Source organism: Siphateles boraxobius, unplaced genomic scaffold (genome assembly GCF_051911475.1).
Source record: "Siphateles boraxobius isolate OS27281-9 unplaced genomic scaffold, OSU_SipBor_1 11, whole genome shotgun sequence".
NCBI lineage: Eukaryota > Metazoa > Chordata > Actinopteri > Cypriniformes > Leuciscidae > Siphateles > Siphateles boraxobius.
Genome location: NW_027508711.1, coordinates 9,885,720 through 9,902,039, shown reverse-complemented (window position 1 = coordinate 9,902,039; position 16,320 = coordinate 9,885,720). Strand labels below are relative to the sequence as shown.

Genomic DNA, 16,320 nt, shown 5'->3' with positions numbered 1-16,320 from the left:
TGCTTCAGTCCAGTTCATATTGAAACATCACTAACAAAAAAAGTTATTACATTTATCATAAAAAAAATCAGTTTTCACAGTAAAAAAAAAACCTAATTATACTAAAAGGCCTTTTACTTGGTGAAAAAAAGTATAAACTATCCATCAGATGACAGAAGGCATGTGAAAGATTGTGTGCAACAGGTTTTTCAGCAGTGTTGATCATGTTGATAATTTAGAGGTCATAGATATTCATGTCTCAAATAAGATACAGTAGGTTTTAGAGTTAACTCATACTGGGACCGTTCAGCAGTTTGCTCAAGGTTCGCAACATTCACATATACTTACATAAAATAATACAATAATGCACAATGGTAATAAATCATTTTCTTTAATAATGAACATTATGAACAGAAATAATGTTTTGCAAATACTTGTTTTCGTAAAACATAAAATCTCATGGAATGTTGCATGTATCTAATCTACAGATTGCTTGAGCAGATTTTAAGACTAGCATGTGATGAGTTTGCTTGAAACTCCTCTTTAATATGGGACTCGCCTTAATCTGTATCAAGTAAACTTGAGGAGATTTACACTCCGACTTTTTAGTAGAATGCTCATTTTAAAGTATTCTAGTGTGTTTTTTATGTTTATATATGCATTTGGGCTGAATATTCTCTGGTTAGATAAAAATCTAGAGTCGGCAATCCAAATAAGATGAGTGAGGAATTGTCCCATATTTACAGCAAGCCATATATTCCCAAAGAATTTATTTACCTAAGAATTCTTCAAATTACGTAATTATGAGTCACAGTTGCTGTAGATATAACATATGCTATATTAGTTTTAAGAATACAGTGATGTGAAATTATTTATAAACATATGACGTGCTCATTAACGTCACATTAAATTACATGGAGGTTCAGACAAAAAGGCAAGTGTGACTGCAACAAATCTAGGTCATTTAAGCACAGATGGAAGAGCTAGGTTCGGCTCCATGTTCTAATCCGTCTTTTTGTCCTTGACTTCCTCATCATCCGTGTACTCTGTCGGTTCTTCTCCAGGTTTAAGAAGCTTCCCAACGTAATCATATTTCTCTGCGGAGGAACATAAGAGCGTTTACTCAACATTTAGCAATGCAAGCTCATTGCAACATCCCTGAAGAGCACAACTGTAAAATCAGGGGGAGGATCCAAGTGTCCTTCAACTCACGTGTGAACTGGTTCTCCCACTCGCTCAGGCTCTCCTGCTGCATAGCATTGAGATCTGAAAGATCATCATGAGTTTCTTTCAAGGCCTCCTTCTCCAAACAGAACGTGGCCAGTCCTCTGGATGCATCCCTGCCCGCGAAGACCCCGTAAGGGCCCTCTAAAAGTCAACAAATACATCATCTCAGAATGCAAAACAAGTTGTATCCATTATCTTAAAGGGATAGTTCACCCAAAAATGAAAATGTTGTCATCATTTACTCACCCTCATGTTGTTTCCAACCTGTGTGAGTTTCTTTCTTCTGTTAAACACAATAGAAGATATTTTGAAGAATGTTGGTAACCAGGCAGTTGATGGACCCCATTGACTTCCATTATTCTTCCTACTATGGAAGTCAATGAGTACCGTCAACTGTTTGATTATCAGCCTTATTTAAAACATCTTCTTATGCGTTTAACAGAAGAAAGAATCTAATTCAGACATGTTCAATTTGTGTGAACTATCCCTTTAAATGAAGCAACATTCTGGTGCTCAGTGTACATCTGAAGTATCTAGTCAACCTTTATCCGAATTTAGTTAATTATTCACTGATAAGCAGTTTTTGGCATTGCAAAATGTTAAAAGAAATACTGCAGGCGTTTCATTATTAAAAGAACTACAATGTAAACATAGTTACACTTTAACAAGGTTGCGTGACATCACTATTATCCTGAATTTTCAGTAGGTTATGGGTTATGACTTTGCATTTGTACTCGTTTAAAAAGTGCGACAAAGGGGCGTATCTGAAATTAAATTCATGCGTTTTTAATAGGTCACGTTTAAAATAAAAATCTCGCCTATGCAAACATAATACAAGAACCACGTAATTCTTATGGCACAAAATCACATAAGATAAGTTTGCGGTAAGACCTGCGATTGAATTTGTGCCATACCTGGTCCGTAGAACTTCTTCCCTCTCGTAACATCAAACACTTTCCCGCTGATAGCCATGAGGATTCTTGGGTTTTTCAGTCCATCGTACTCTTGCAGTTCAGCTAAAGTGAAATCTCTTTTCTTTAGTTTAGGCAACGGCTCCTCAACCGGGCCAAAGTCTGCAGGCTTGTCTCCACGGACGATTTTGTACAGAAGGAACAAGCAAAGACATAGCAAGCTAATGTTCAGTGGAGAAGTGAAAATTTCCTGAAAAATTCCAGAAGTTTGCTCAACATTTTCATCAGCCATTTCGTTTCTGATATTGTGTGCGTGAGAACATCGAGAAACTCGTCGACGACCACAGCAGTGCACCAATCACAGAAGCCAAAAACACACAATGGTGTGACGCCTGCCAATCAGATTCGAGGTGGGTTTCTGGGGCTTGTAGTTTTTGAGATGGGTTTTAAAGTTAACTGTAATTTCAGAGCCGTCAAATAATAAAATCTTTAGAGAGTTTATACTGGACTTAGTGCGTACGAATTTGAGTCTTTGCAGTTGTTATATTTTAAATATTTTATTTCGGATGTGTTCATTGTAATTATATTGGCTGGGTTTATAAAGTTTATACATTGAAAGGTAACTAACAACTCACAGTAAAAACCTATACACAAATAACAAATACACAGTTGAAAATTAACTGAGCCAATTTTTATGAACTGTGGCTATTATTGCGGCGATGAATAATATATCAGGTTGTTAAATTTGTGTGACAGTTAGACTGTAAAATATACCGTCTTTAATTAAATTTAAAGGGATTGTTCTCCCCAAAATGAAAATTTTTGTCATAATTTACTCACCCTCATATTGTTCCAAATTCTGTTGAACACAAAATATGATATTTTGAAGAATGTTGGTAATCAAACAGTTGACAGCACCCATTGACTTCCATAGTATTTTTCTTCCCGTAAAAACTGTTTGTTTACCCATATTCTTTAAAATATTTTCTTTTGTGTTCAACAGAAGAAAGAAACTCATACAGGTTTGGATCAACGCGAGGGTCAGTAAGTAATGACATTATGTTTTAACAATTTTTGGTAACTATCCCTTTAACTAAGATGTTCTGTTGTTCTGTTTGGAAGAACGTCCTCCAAACAGCAGGTGGCGGAATAGTGTGTTGAGTCGATGTTTTCATTCCCCAATGGAAGAGAGAGTGTAACGAGAAAAACAAAACACAGCAAAGGACTAAGTCCAGTGACGTGGCCGGACCGAAGAGAAACAGGCATCAATAGGTTGGATATGTTATGGTTATCCCTTATTTATTTTAATAATAACTTCTTCCCTATAATGACTTTATAGCGTCCAGCTTACTGGATATTGACTAACTATTGCTGGTGAAAATTAGCTTAGCTTTAAATACAATACAGTACAGTACAGTATTCCACTGTGACAGACAGATTTAATGTGCTTTATTTTGCAAGTGTGTACCGTTACTCCAGCATCAATTATACCGGCTATTCATGATCAACTGATCTAGAAAGTTCACTAATGTCTATAAGCTGTGTCTTGAAAATAATTGTATTCAGTATCACCTTAGTCTTCAACCTCAGCAGTTTGTGATGTATGACACGTTGTGCTGTTTTAAAGGCAGTTTAAAATGTTTTGGTTTTCAATTCCATAAACTACACTGTCATGTACACAATTATATATCATATAGCTATTCTTTGCATTAAAAGTGAGATATGAACTGTTTATTTGCCCATTTCTGTAGGCTGGAATGTGTTAAGATGTCTGACAGCGAAAGCTCTGCAAGTGACCGAAGAGAGAAATCAATGGATCAAGAGCCCAAAGAGCCGTCATCAACACCCCGAGATGAGCCGTCCGCTGATGCTCCGAGTGACAGCTCTACTGATGTAACAGTAACACCAACCCGAAAGACAAGGAAAAGACCAGAACTTAAACCTCCAGCAGAAGAACAGAAGAACTTAGAGGCAGCAGAATCAGCAGAAAGTGTTCCAAATGTAGGCGTCTATCACATTTTTACTTATATTATTAAGAATAATAATTATATATATATATAGGTCCTTCTAAAAAAATTTGCATATTGTGATAAAGTTAATTATTTTCCATAATGTAATGATAAAAATTAAACTTTCATATATTTTAGATTCATTGCACACCAACTGAAATATTTCAGGTCTTTTATTGTTTTAATACTGATGATTTTGGCATACAGCTCATGAAGACCCAAAATTCCTATCTCAAAAAATTAGCATATTTCAACCGACCAATAAAAGAAGTGTTTTTAATACAAAAACAAAAGTAAACCTTCAAATAATTATGTCCAGTTATGCACTCAATACTTGGTCGGGAATCCTTTTGCAGAAATGACTGCTTCAATGCGGCGTGGCATGGAGGCAATCAGCCTGTGGCACTGCTGAGGTGTTATGGAGGCCCAGGATGCTTCGATAGCGGCCTTAAGCTCATCCAGAGTGTTGGGTCTTGCGTCTCTCAACTTTCTCTTCACAATATCCCACAGATTCTCTATGGGGTTCATGTCAGGAGAGTTGGCAGGCCAATTGAGCACAGTAATACCATGGTCAGTAAACCATTTACCAGTGGTTTTGGCACTGTGAGCAGGTGCCAGGTCGTGCTGAAAAATGAAATCTTCATCTCCATAAAGCTTTTCAGCAGATGGAAGCATGAAGTGCTCCAAAATCTCCTGATAGCTAGCTGCATTGACCCTGCCCTTGATAAAACACAGTGCACCAACACCAGCAGCTGACTGTGGGTACTTGACACTGGACTTCAGGCATTTTGGCATTTCCTTCTCCCCAGTCTTCCTCCAGACTCTGGCACCTTGATTTCCGAATGACATGCAAATTTTGCTTTCATCCGAAAAAAGTACTTTGGACCACTGAGCAACAGTCCAGTGCTGCTTCTCGGTAGCCCAGGTCAGGCGCTTCTGCCGCTGTTTCTGGTTCAAAAGTGGCTTGACCTGGGGAATGCGGCACCTGTAGCCCATTTCCTGCACACGCCTGTGCACGGTGGCTCTGGATGTTTCTACTCCAGACTCAGTCCACTGCTTCCGCAGGTCCCCCAAGGTCTGGAATCGGTCCTTCTCCACAATCTTCCTCAGGGTCCGGTCACCTCTTCTCGTTGTGCAGCGTTTTTTGCCACACTTTTTCCTTCCCACAGACTTCCCACTGAGGTGCCTTGATACAGCACTCTGGGAACAGCCTATTTGTTCAGAAATTTCTTTCTGTGTCTTACCCTCTTGCTTGAGGCTGTCAATGATGGCCTTCTGGACAGCAGTCAGGTCGGCAGTCTTACCCATGATTGCGATTGAAACATGATTTCGGTTTTGAGTAATGAAACAGGCTGGGAGTTTTTAAAAGCCTCAGGAATCTTTTGCAGGTGTTTAGAGTTAATTAGTTGATTCAGATGATTAGGTTAATAGCTCGTTTAGAGACCCTTTTCATGATATGCTAATTTTTTGAGATTGAAATTTTGTTCATGAGCTGTATGTCAAAATCATCAGTATTAAAACAATAAAAGACCTGAAATATTTCAGTTGGTGTGCAATGAATCTAAAATATATGAAAGTTTAACTTTTATAATTACATTATGGAAAATAATGAACTATCACAATATGCTAATTTTTTGAGAAGGACCTGTATATATATACACACACACACAGAAGATTTTCCCACCAGATCTGCCTTCCATGTATCTATATATATATATATATATATATATATATATATATACACACAATATTGTACAATATAGATTGTATCCCAGAAAATGTAGGTCTATCTGTATTTTCCCATTCATTTTTTATAGTGGTCATTTTTGACTGTGAAGATCACAAGGATATGAATTTGTTTTATTTGATTAAAATGTGATTCCCACCCAAGTGTATGTTCATTTACAAGTTCATAATTTTATTTCTGGGGCTAGAATACTTTTACATGATTTAAAATATTGTACATTGTGGCAGCACCTGTATTCACTCTTTGCCTGAAATGCTCTGTTTTAGTTCCTGTCTTTTTAAAGCCGCCTTTCCGAAAAGCCCAATATGCTCTGATTGGTCCGCTGGCCCAATCTGTTGTGATGAATCAGACAACTTAGCTAAGCTTTGCCTTTTCTAACCATGTCCAAAAACTATTCTAAATTGATCTATTACTAAACTGTCACTTTTTTCCCCATCAGGCCTCCACAGAGACGACTGTTTCCCAGGGAGGTTGGGGTTACTGGGGCAGCTGGGGTAAATCGATCCTCTCCACTGCTACTGCCACTGTAGCTACTGTGGGTAAGTGGCACAAGATTTTCACTTTAATACAAAAAACAGCTTAGTTTCTACAACCCCAAAACAGAAAAAGTTGGGACATTTTGTAAAATGCATTAAAATCAAGAATCTGTGATTTGTTCGTTCCATTTAACTTTTTATTAACTGACAAAAGTACAAAGAAAAGTTTTCCATTGCTTTCACTGACCAACATAATTGTATTTTGTAAATATGAACAAATTTTGATTTTGATGGCTGCAACACACCCCCAAAAAGTTGGGACAGAGACAAAATAAAAGTAAAATTAGAAATTAGATTATCCAACTCTTTTGAAACAGTCCACAATGAGCAGGTGAATTGGTAATAGTTGAGGGTATCATGTTTGGGTGTAAAAGTCCTTCTCAGTCTTTTAAAGCAAAGATGGGTCATGGCTCATCACTTTGTGCCAAATATCTTGAGAGAATTGTCAAACAATTAAAAAATCAGATTTCTTAATGCAAGATCGCAAAGATTTTATGCCTTTCATCATCTTCCATACATCATATTGTCACAGGATTCAGGGAATCCAGAGAAATCTCAGTCTGTGTAGGGCAAGGCAGTAGACCTCTGTTGAATGTGCGTGACCTTTGAGCCCTCAGATGGCATTGCTTAAGATACCATCATGCTAATCCGTTAAATACAGCCACATGTGCTCAGGAGTAATTTGGAAAACAGTTTTCACTGAACACGGTCTGACTCTGCATCAAGAAAAGCCACTTGAATCTCTGTTACGCAAGGAGAAAGCTTTACATCAGTTCTATGTGGAGATGCCGGCGAGTTCTCTGGGCCTGAGCTCATCTCAGATGGTCTAGAAGAAAGTGGGAATGTGTGCTGTGGTCAGATGAGTCCATGTTTCAGCTTGTTTTTGGGAGAAAATGGACACCGAGTTCTCAGTCCCAAAGACGAAAGGGACCAACCAGACTTTCACCAGCGACAGGTGCAAAAGCAAACATCTGTGCTGGTATTGAGGTGCATAAATTGCAAACGGTATGGGTAACTTGCATTATTGAGAAGGTACCATTGACATGGAGGCATATATTTGGATTGTACAGAGACAAAAACTGCTATCAAGATGACATCTTTCCTGGGAAGCAAGACAATGCCAGGCCTCATTCTGCACGTGCTACAACTGAGCAGTTTCTAGACACTCTGCACCATAGAAGGGATGTGCCTGCCTGTTTACTGCAGTCCAGATCTGTCACTTATGGAAAATGTATGACCCATCATGAAAAGGAGAATCAGGCAACGATGACCTGTTGCTTTGGGGTGGTATATTATCAACACTAATACTGTTTTTTCATTGTCTAAGGCCAAGGTTTGACACAAGTCATTGAGAAAGCGGAGACGTCTCTTGGAATCCCAAGTCCTGAGGAGTTTTCAGCTCAAGTGGAGGAGGAAAAAACTGACGGTAATGATGTGCTCTTCATTTGACATGTGGGTTTACATATCCCTAGCTCTTTCTGTCTTCTTTCTGCAGGTTCAGACAGTAGTGAGACGAATAAAGATGAAGGGGAGAAGGCGTATGGGATGGGTGGTGCTATGGGAATGATCTCCTCTAGTAGTATGGGAATGCTGTCATCTTTTACCACTGTAGTTCAGAGTACGGTAAGAGCAAGCTAAATGTATGCTAGATTATGTTAAAACTCTTTATTTTGAGTGTCTGTATTTATTTTCATATTTTTTGTTGTTGAATGATACCATTGTTTTTTAGTTTTTTGTTTTATTATGGAATGACAATTTTTTTGGCAGTTGTTCTCAACTCCACAAACTTACAAGAGAGCCTTAAGACAATGATTTAAAATGAGCTTTAGTCTTATTTTGTTAGTTGGCTGGAATAGAATAGGTTAACATGCTTTTATGTTCAATAACACATTATTTTTCACGTACTGTACAATTCACTAAAGCCTTGTCTTCTTTCTTTGCGCATGCCAGTGGCATTATACTAACATTTTATATTGTGACGTAGACTTTTAAGGAAGAAAAATCTGGAGTTCGATCGAGTCATTTTAGGCAGGTTTGGGTCAGTGTTCTCTGTTCGATAGAAGAAATGGCTTTTGTGGGAGATTTTGAGTTTGTAACTCTGTAGATCTAATACATGCACAAACAGCTACATTACACACTTATGAATAAAATTAAAACGCATAATAAGACTCCTTTTATATTTGTAAAACATTCTTATCCTTAAGCCTTAGTCAGTAAAATCAAATCATGACTTTTAATAAATGTATAATTAATAATTATTTATTTATTATTATTATTAGTATGTAATTTACAGAAATTAGGTGTCCCATATATTGAAATTTCTGAATATAAAACTTGGGCTAGGGGCCTTTAAATATTGTCATAGACAATATTTATAGGCTATAATAGGCTATTTGTTTTTATTCGATTGTAAATATATACACAAAATCTGTTTCTGCACTTATGCTTAATTGCAAATAAAAATGTATACAGATAAAAATTATAAACAAATTAAATTGTGCTTACTATGAATTTCAATATAATACAAAGAAAAAGATAGACTGAAAAGTGAAGTAAAAGCAGCGTCCAGCATTTATTATTTGACTTATTTAATTATGATTATCGTATGAATATTATTAATATACTAATTATTTTAAGCATTCATTATTTTAAATGCAAATTCTGTATATTTTATTTGATTGTCTTCTTTTGCTTGTTGGCTAGGGTAAAACCGTAATAAGTGGTGGTTTGGATGCATTGGAGTTTATTGGGAAGAAGACCATGGATGTGATAGCAGAGGGAGACCCCGGCTTTAAGAAAACCAAGGGACTGATGAACAGAAACTCCACACTGTCACAGGTGCAGAAACTATGATGACTGTCTGTCCTAATCCGATGGAATATATTCATAGCAACTTCAACTCCTTGCATAAATACGTATATGACCTTATACTTATACAATTCAGTTTTGCTTGTGAATGAATCTGACCTGATTCAATTGTTCATCTCTCAAAGGTCTTAAGGGAAGCAAAGGAACGTGAGCAGCAGCAGAAAGCTGAAAACGTTTCTTCGGAAACAGACAAAAAGGCTCATTATGGGATGTTGTTTGATGAGTTTCAAGGCCTGTCCCATCTGGAGGCTTTGGAGATCCTCTCTAGAGAGAGTGAAGCTAAGGTCAATAGAACTTTTTTTATTTTATTTATTCTACAAATTCAATGATAGAATTTAAAATGGTGAAGGATTTGATTGCTGGTGTGGTGTTTTTGCGCAGGTGAAATCTGTGCTGAACACTCTGTCCGGCGAAGAGTTAGCTAAACTGAGAGAGGAACTACAAGACATTAAAGAGCCTTTTTCCCTCATGGAGTTTGACGATGATGTGGAGGATGACATGAAAGGTAAAAAGTACAACGATACAAAGTTAAACTAAAAATATATATATTAAAGGGGACCTGTTATGCCCTTTCTCAAAATCTTGATTTTGTTGTTGGAGTCTAGAATAGGTTTTCATGTTTGAATGTTCATAACACATTATTTTTCACATATGTGAAATTGTTCCAATACCTCTCTCCCCCATCTGTCAAGAACACCGTTTAGTTCCTATCTCTATAAAGCCCTTCCTTTATAGAGAGCCTAAGTCCCACCCCACCGCTTCCGGCACATGGGACCTTATTTCGGAAAAAAAATGTATGATGTTTGTCAATTTAAAAGATAACAATGAAAGTCACAGTTTGTCATAAGACAGAAGAGTAACATTTAATTTTATGTGAAAATTGCTCAATGAACTACATCTCTCATCTTGCACTATGTACATCATCAAGCTCGTATGTGTGCAGTCTGGTACAAAACACACAGGCATGACGGCGTAACGTTACGATTATAACGTTAGACTATAGAAAAAATGACAGACGTTAGCTTCAGTAAAGTTAGCTTCTTTCATTGAGAGAAAAGGTATGACGTCCCATGTGCGCCTTTTGGGTTTGTAGTCTTTGTAGTTACGTATTTTCACAGTCTTATACCTCAACAGTTTTACATCAAACTGCGACTTCCTTGACTTTAAAATGTATCTTTTAAATTGACAAACATCATATGTTTAATTCAGGGCACAATTCAAACGGGATCCAAATATTTTTTGTCTCTCGCCATTGACTACCATACAATATTTTTCCGAAATAAGGTCCCATGGTGGTCCACTGGAAGGGGAGGGACTTAGGCTCTCTATAAAAGTGCAATGTGCTCTGATTGGTCAGCTGGACCAGTGTGTTCAAATTGGTCAAACGCTTCAAACAATGTTTCAGAAATGTCACCCCTATTACATCTTCATTTTTATCCTCAGGTGATGATGGAGAGGATTTTGTGAAGGAACTGACAGATGTTCTTGAAAGATTACAGATCTCCACATCAGCAGACAAACTAAGCAAGGTATTACCTGAGCATCTCTTCGTAATTGTAATCTTCAAGTATTTTGTGTCTCCGATTATTTACTATTACTCATATCCACTCAGGCCAGAAAAAACGCATTCAACCATATAACAAACATGAAGCTACAAAGTGAAAGCACACTCCAAGAAGAGGAGAAAGAACAGGAAACGCCAGTGACAAAATACAGCGTTGAGGTCTTCAACTTTTGTTATGAGGCCAAAAATGAACTAAATGTCTTTTAAGATATACATGCATATCTTTCATAGAGTAATGTATCTTTGTATTGTGTTTTGACAATTCAAGTTACTCTTTTTCATAGGAGGCCCATTTGTTTGCCATTACAAGTCTGGCCGAGTTCACAGCCAGATCCATCGAGCAGTTCCAGAAAACCGCTGAAATGCTGCTTCACTGTAACACTGAGGAGGCGACGGCCGCGGAACAAGCCAAAGTCTTATCGCAGTGAGTTATCTTGTAGCAAAAAATTTAGCAAAATTGGTATTTGGAGAAATTAAATTCATAATGTGTTTCACTTTCAGAGTTACTATTGTTATTTGTAAGGAGGTATCACTACTATCCAAAAAGTACACGTCGTGCTTGACTACCATTGGGGTAAGACGCTTCACTTCTCATAGTGCAGTCTGGAGGTCTATAATATTGTTTATGATCATTATAATAATATTAGTAGAGTTTTAAAGGAAAAAGAATATATATTTTTTATCATATCCTATTTTATTATATAGTTATTGTAATATTCCCAATATATATTCAAATTCCATTTCAAAATGTTTGTTTTTCAGGCAAATGAAAAGGGAGAAGTTCTCAATCCACTGATTACCAGCGTTTTTCTGGAGGTTTGTCTCTATGTCTGCCCCGTTTGTCTTTGTCTTGTCTTTTCATCATGTTTAAGGTAGGGTTGGTAATTTGCAGAGAGGCTAGCAATAGCGAGCTAGCTTTGAAAGCATGAAATCCCACCCTGCCTTCAGAACGTATCCAAAGCCACGCCTCCTTCAAAACACATGAATGCGTACAGCAGGGAGCAAACAAAAACGTCAATCTACCTCATGTCTCAAAACACATAACATTACAGTAGCCGCGTTTCCACTGTCGGGCCAGGGCCGGGCCAGGGCTAACAGCGAGCCGAGCCGGGCCACTGGCCTCGGGCCTCAAGCACCGGGCTTGCGTTTCCACCGCCCCGCAGCGCTGCCATAAACCCCGCCCTTAACACGCCTTCCTGGATCCAACGTCATACAACCCCACCCATTTCAGCAGGAATTATGAAGTTCATTCAGGCAGGACACACTAGCTTGCTAAAATCACACGACGATCGAGATGGAGAGGACCGAAAAGTCTGTTTGTTTGCTCTTTTTGGTATTTGCTTGGTGGAAGATGAGGCAGCAAAGCCAAGATAAGAAGATGGAGGTTCAGCGGCGACAACGCCGAAAGCTTATGTTGGCTGCAAGGCGAAAGAGAGCGATCTAACGACGTGCGATTCGGTTACAGTGAATGCAGAGTCGCCAGCAATGGATGGAAACGGTAAATATTTTATTTTATAGTATAGTTAATTCGTATCTTGTAGTCGATGTGAGCATAACTTCAAATCATATTGCACGCAGACCATACCTTTCCCTAACAGCCCGAGCTGGCCTGCTTTGGCCCAAGGTATTCGACGGGCCAGAAATCCTGGCCGTTGGCCCCAAGTAAGCCCCAATCAAGCCCCGGAAGTGACAGTGGAAACGCGATTGGCCCTGGCACGCACTACCACGGCCCGGCCTTGGCCCGGCAGTGGAAACGCGGCTAATAATAATGAACAAACAACTTTTATTTTTTTTTAACAAGTTGCCATTGAAACTCATAAATTCAAGTCACGAACCGCTCTGAGTATAACGTCATGGTTCCATCTCCATAAGCTCGTTGTTTCGGTTCAGGAGGAGCTGCATACGTCTGTTAGACGTCTGTCTAACTCTGCATAGCATGAAACACGCTGATGACGTGTGATGTCTGCACAAGCAGGTGCATGGTGGAAAGGAAATACATATCTTGACAGGCAGGTAGGACATCGTATCATTGCATTCGGACAGAATTCAATGATTGGACGAACATTTTATGGTCTACGCCTTCCACAGACGATATGTACATATAAATACATTTAGACCAATTAATTTAGTGATTGCTGTCAGGATGTGAAGAGACTTTCAACCATAACAAAAAAAAAATCTTTAACAAATCACCTACACTGCCCTTAAAGGGATAGTTCACCCAAAAATGAAAATTCTGTCAGTATTTACTCACCCTCATGTTGTTCCAACCCCGTAAGACCTTCGTTCATCTTCGGAACACAAATTAAGATATTTTTGATGAAATCTGAGAGCTGGATCACTCCTCCATAGGCTTCTAAGGGACTGAAACTTGCCAGCCCCGAAAAGTTATTAAAGACATCGTTAAAATTGTCCAAGTGACTACAGTGGCTCAATCTTAAGTTTATCAAGCAACGAGAATACTTTTTTGTGCGCAAAACCCCCCAAAAATAACGACTTTATTTCAACTATTCATTTCCTTCTCTGTGGGCCTCGAGTCAGTTAGCGTAGTGTGTTAGCGTAGATTACACTAGTGAACTGACTCAAGGCCCACAGAGAAGGAAATAAATAGTTGAATTAAAGTCGTTATTTTTGGGGGTTTTTGCGCACAAAAAAGTATTCTCGTCGCTTGATAAACTGAAGATTGAGTCACTGTAGTCACTTGGACTATTTTAACGATGTCTTTAATAACTTTTCGGGGAACAAGTTTCAATCCCTTAGAAGCCTATGGAGGAGTGACCCAGCTCTCAGATTTCATCAAAAATATCTTAATTCGTGTTCCGAAGATGAACGAAGGTCTTACGGGGTTGGAACAACATGAGGGTGAGTAAATACTGACAGAATTTTCATTTTTGGGTGAACTATCCCTTTAAAGATGGTCATGCATGTTCACATAAACCTAAATAATAAAAAAGACATTTACAGATGTAAGTCTTGCATGTTGATATTTTCATGTTTGCACAGAGGTATTAAAATCTTCTTTCACTTTATTTTCCATTTTAAGGCATCAAACAGCGCATCATATATCCAGGACGCGTTCCAGCTCCTCATGCCAGTGCTGGAAGTGTCTCATATTCAGAGGACAGTGGAGTCGGCACAGTGAGAAACACTCAGAAACACCAGACATGCAACATCGTATCATGGAAGTAAAATAATGTGCGGTTTAGGTAGACATGGTAAGAATATGACAACATACTGTAAAAAGTGCACAGCTTAAAGTTTGTTTTTTGGATTTTTTCCTATCTTGGTATATTTTTTGAATAGACTGTGTCTTAAATCTCCCTATAACTGACAGTGTATAAATGACAATGTTGATTTAAATATCTTTCATGTCTAAATGTATAATGAAATGAATAGAAATCATCTTTTTAAAATCTTAAGACTTAAATTGTTTTCAAATAATTATGCAAGTCATATCAGTATTAATGTTAATATATCAGTTATCTTTTAAATAAACAATTGTTACTTGTCTTCTGGATTATAGAAAACATTTTACTTAATGCAATTTATACATTATATATAGACTATGCTAGGTAACATGTTTTTCTTCATGTAAATGTATAAAATATTACTAAACTTATATTATTTGGAAATTACAACATGGTCTGACCCATCATAAAGACAAGAAGCTAGTGTGGAAAGTATTACTGGGTCTTTTTTTCCACTAGAGGGCGCTGGCACATTTAACTTCCCATTGAAAATATCATAATAATAATAACAGAACTGTACTGTAAAATTGTCGGTCTGTGTGAAAAAAAAAGCAAGTTGATGCATTTTTGTAAGGTTAATGACCACGCAAATAATAGGTAATGAGTGTAATAATATTTAATGTGAAAATCAAGACATGCATACACCAACGAGAGAAACAGAACTACGAGAGTGAAGGAGGCGATGAAGCAGTAATGTTCAGTTGCTCCAGTTTTTCCGTTAAAGATACTTCTGCGTCTTCTGTGCTTTCCGTAAGAGGCTCCAAATACTGCTTCCCAGCGACCCTCTTCCCAGTGAGCGGGTCCACCACCTGCCCAACTTTATACACAACCTCGGACAGTTCATGTTTCACATGTTTGGACCTCTTCTCCGGCAAGGCCTTCAACAAAACAACATCCCCAACTGTGCACTGCTCCAAAGCATCATGGGCGAAGTAGGTCTTCCTCTTGTTGTAGTACTTGGAAAAGAGAAAGTGAATATACATAAGGGCCATTTTTGGTTACAAACCAAAAATTACTATTTTCAAATAATGCGTCATTATTTTAAGACAAACATAAGCGCTGCGGTTTTCTTTGTCAGATACGTATAATATATTTTATAGCAAAATATCAGAATCAATTCAAGATATCTTACCTTGAGCAGGTAAGGATCGAGCACAAGTCTGGTCACTCGAACCTTTGCCGTCTTCTTCATCTTGGTTCCAATAACTTGACCAATGATCCATTTCGCATGGACCGATGCTTGACGCGCGGACATGCCGTTTGAGGCTTTCAGTCCCCTGAAATGTAGTAAATGTTCACGTTAAACGCACTTGCAGTCAAATAATCAGCTGCTAGCTCTAAGCTAACCGGTTTGCACACATATGTTTTACCGAGGCCAAGTTTCAATTACACAACAACAGACTGTTCTGTGTGTTTGTTAAATAAAGGTGTGCATGATACACTTATCGGAATCACTTTAAAGGTAAATTAAAGGTAATTTAAAGGTCAAAAACTCATGAAAACATTCCGCATGCGTCTGAATGTCAAGACTTGTGGCTCATGTTGATGACGTAGTACGGTACCAAAGTGTCAAATGCTGCAATACAATGAAGCGTATGATTTTATTATTTTAACCCCTTAAGACCCTGCGGTCATTGAAATGGACATTACATGTTTTTTTGTTTAAACTAATAAAATGTTAAGGTGTGTATAATATATATAATATATGTATTATATATAATATATGTATTATATATATATGTGTGTGTGTGTGTGTGTGTGTGTGTGTGTGTGTGTGTGTGTGTGTGTGTGTGTGTGTGTGTGTGTGTGTGTGTGTGTGTAATACCTGGTCACTGATTGGTCCCTGATCAACCAATCACATTGAAGATATGACCCCTAACACATGCAGATTTCTGTTTATGGTATCCTCATCAACTTGCACCTATTATAAACTTAGTTGTATCAAGTGAAAATACTGAGAGTTATTTTGAAGATCTTTCAGAGTTGCATTTTCTTTTTTTTAAAGTTTAATGTCCACCTCAATGGACATCAGGTCTTGAAAAATATCAACAGCAACCTCGTGAATTAGTTGTCAGGTTGTGAAATTTGTGCAAGCCTTTCAAAGCTAAAATATAGAGATTCAAATTCTAGTGTTTAATGTTTTTTGAACATTAATGTTAATTAATTAAATATTATTCAAAGTGGCCATAAACTGTCAATAACATTTTCTCTGGTCTTAGAAACAGCCATAG

General features: G+C 37.7%; 3 protein-coding genes across 3 annotated transcripts; 1 reads left to right on the top strand and 2 right to left on the bottom strand.

Annotated features, from left to right (window-relative positions):
- Positions 1-354: 354 nt before the first annotated feature.
- On the bottom strand, positions 355-2,474 carry pgrmc1 (progesterone receptor membrane component 1). Its single transcript, XM_077195978.1, has 3 exons — positions 2,121-2,474; positions 1,192-1,347; positions 355-1,076 (listed from the first exon to the last, which is right to left on the bottom strand). The coding sequence occupies exons 1-3, from the start codon at positions 2,407-2,409 to the stop codon at positions 982-984; spliced, it is 540 nt and encodes a 179-aa protein (XP_077052093.1). The 5' UTR covers positions 2,410-2,474; the 3' UTR covers positions 355-981.
- A 656-nt stretch (positions 2,475-3,130) lies between these two features.
- fam114a2 (family with sequence similarity 114 member A2) lies at positions 3,131-14,351 on the top strand. The gene is made up of 15 exons (XM_077195964.1): positions 3,131-3,161; positions 3,240-3,389; positions 3,869-4,118; positions 6,313-6,412; positions 7,737-7,835; positions 7,905-8,032; positions 9,113-9,247; positions 9,403-9,561; positions 9,659-9,782; positions 10,721-10,806; positions 10,890-11,000; positions 11,126-11,265; positions 11,343-11,415; positions 11,604-11,657; positions 13,885-14,351. Exons 2-15 carry the CDS (start codon positions 3,283-3,285, stop codon positions 13,981-13,983), a joined length of 1,665 nt encoding a protein of 554 aa, XP_077052079.1. The 5' UTR covers positions 3,131-3,161; positions 3,240-3,282; the 3' UTR covers positions 13,984-14,351.
- Positions 14,352-14,690: 339 nt separating this feature from the next.
- Positions 14,691-15,662, bottom strand: mrps17 (mitochondrial ribosomal protein S17). Its single transcript, XM_077195989.1, has 3 exons — positions 15,552-15,662; positions 15,222-15,382; positions 14,691-15,045 (listed from the first exon to the last, which is right to left on the bottom strand). Exons 2-3 carry the CDS (start codon positions 15,342-15,344, stop codon positions 14,752-14,754), a joined length of 417 nt encoding a protein of 138 aa, XP_077052104.1. The 5' UTR covers positions 15,345-15,382; positions 15,552-15,662; the 3' UTR covers positions 14,691-14,751.
- Between the last annotated feature and the right edge of the window lie 658 nt (positions 15,663-16,320).

Coding starts and splice junctions, on each gene's coding strand:
- pgrmc1 (XM_077195978.1), bottom strand. CDS start 2,409: ATGGCTGATGAAAATGTTGAGCAAACTTCTGGAATTTTTCAGGAAATT. Junction 1,348..2,120: donor GAAGAAGTTCTACGGACCAG/GTATGGCACAAA, acceptor GTTGACTTTTAG/AGGGCCCTTACGGGGTCTTC. Junction 1,077..1,191: donor GTGGGAGAACCAGTTCACAC/GTGAGTTGAAGG, acceptor GTTCCTCCGCAG/AGAAATATGATTACGTTGGG.
- fam114a2 (XM_077195964.1), top strand. CDS start 3,283: ATGTTTTCATTCCCCAATGGAAGAGAGAGTGTAACGAGAAAAACAAAA. Junction 11,001..11,125: donor TGACAAAATACAGCGTTGAG/GTCTTCAACTTT, acceptor TCTTTTTCATAG/GAGGCCCATTTGTTTGCCAT. Junction 11,266..11,342: donor CAAGCCAAAGTCTTATCGCA/GTGAGTTATCTT, acceptor TTTCACTTTCAG/AGTTACTATTGTTATTTGTA.
- mrps17 (XM_077195989.1), bottom strand. CDS start 15,344: ATGTCCGCGCGTCAAGCATCGGTCCATGCGAAATGGATCATTGGTCAA. Junction 15,046..15,221: donor TCGATCCTTACCTGCTCAAG/GTAAGATATCTT, acceptor CTCTTTTCCAAG/TACTACAACAAGAGGAAGAC.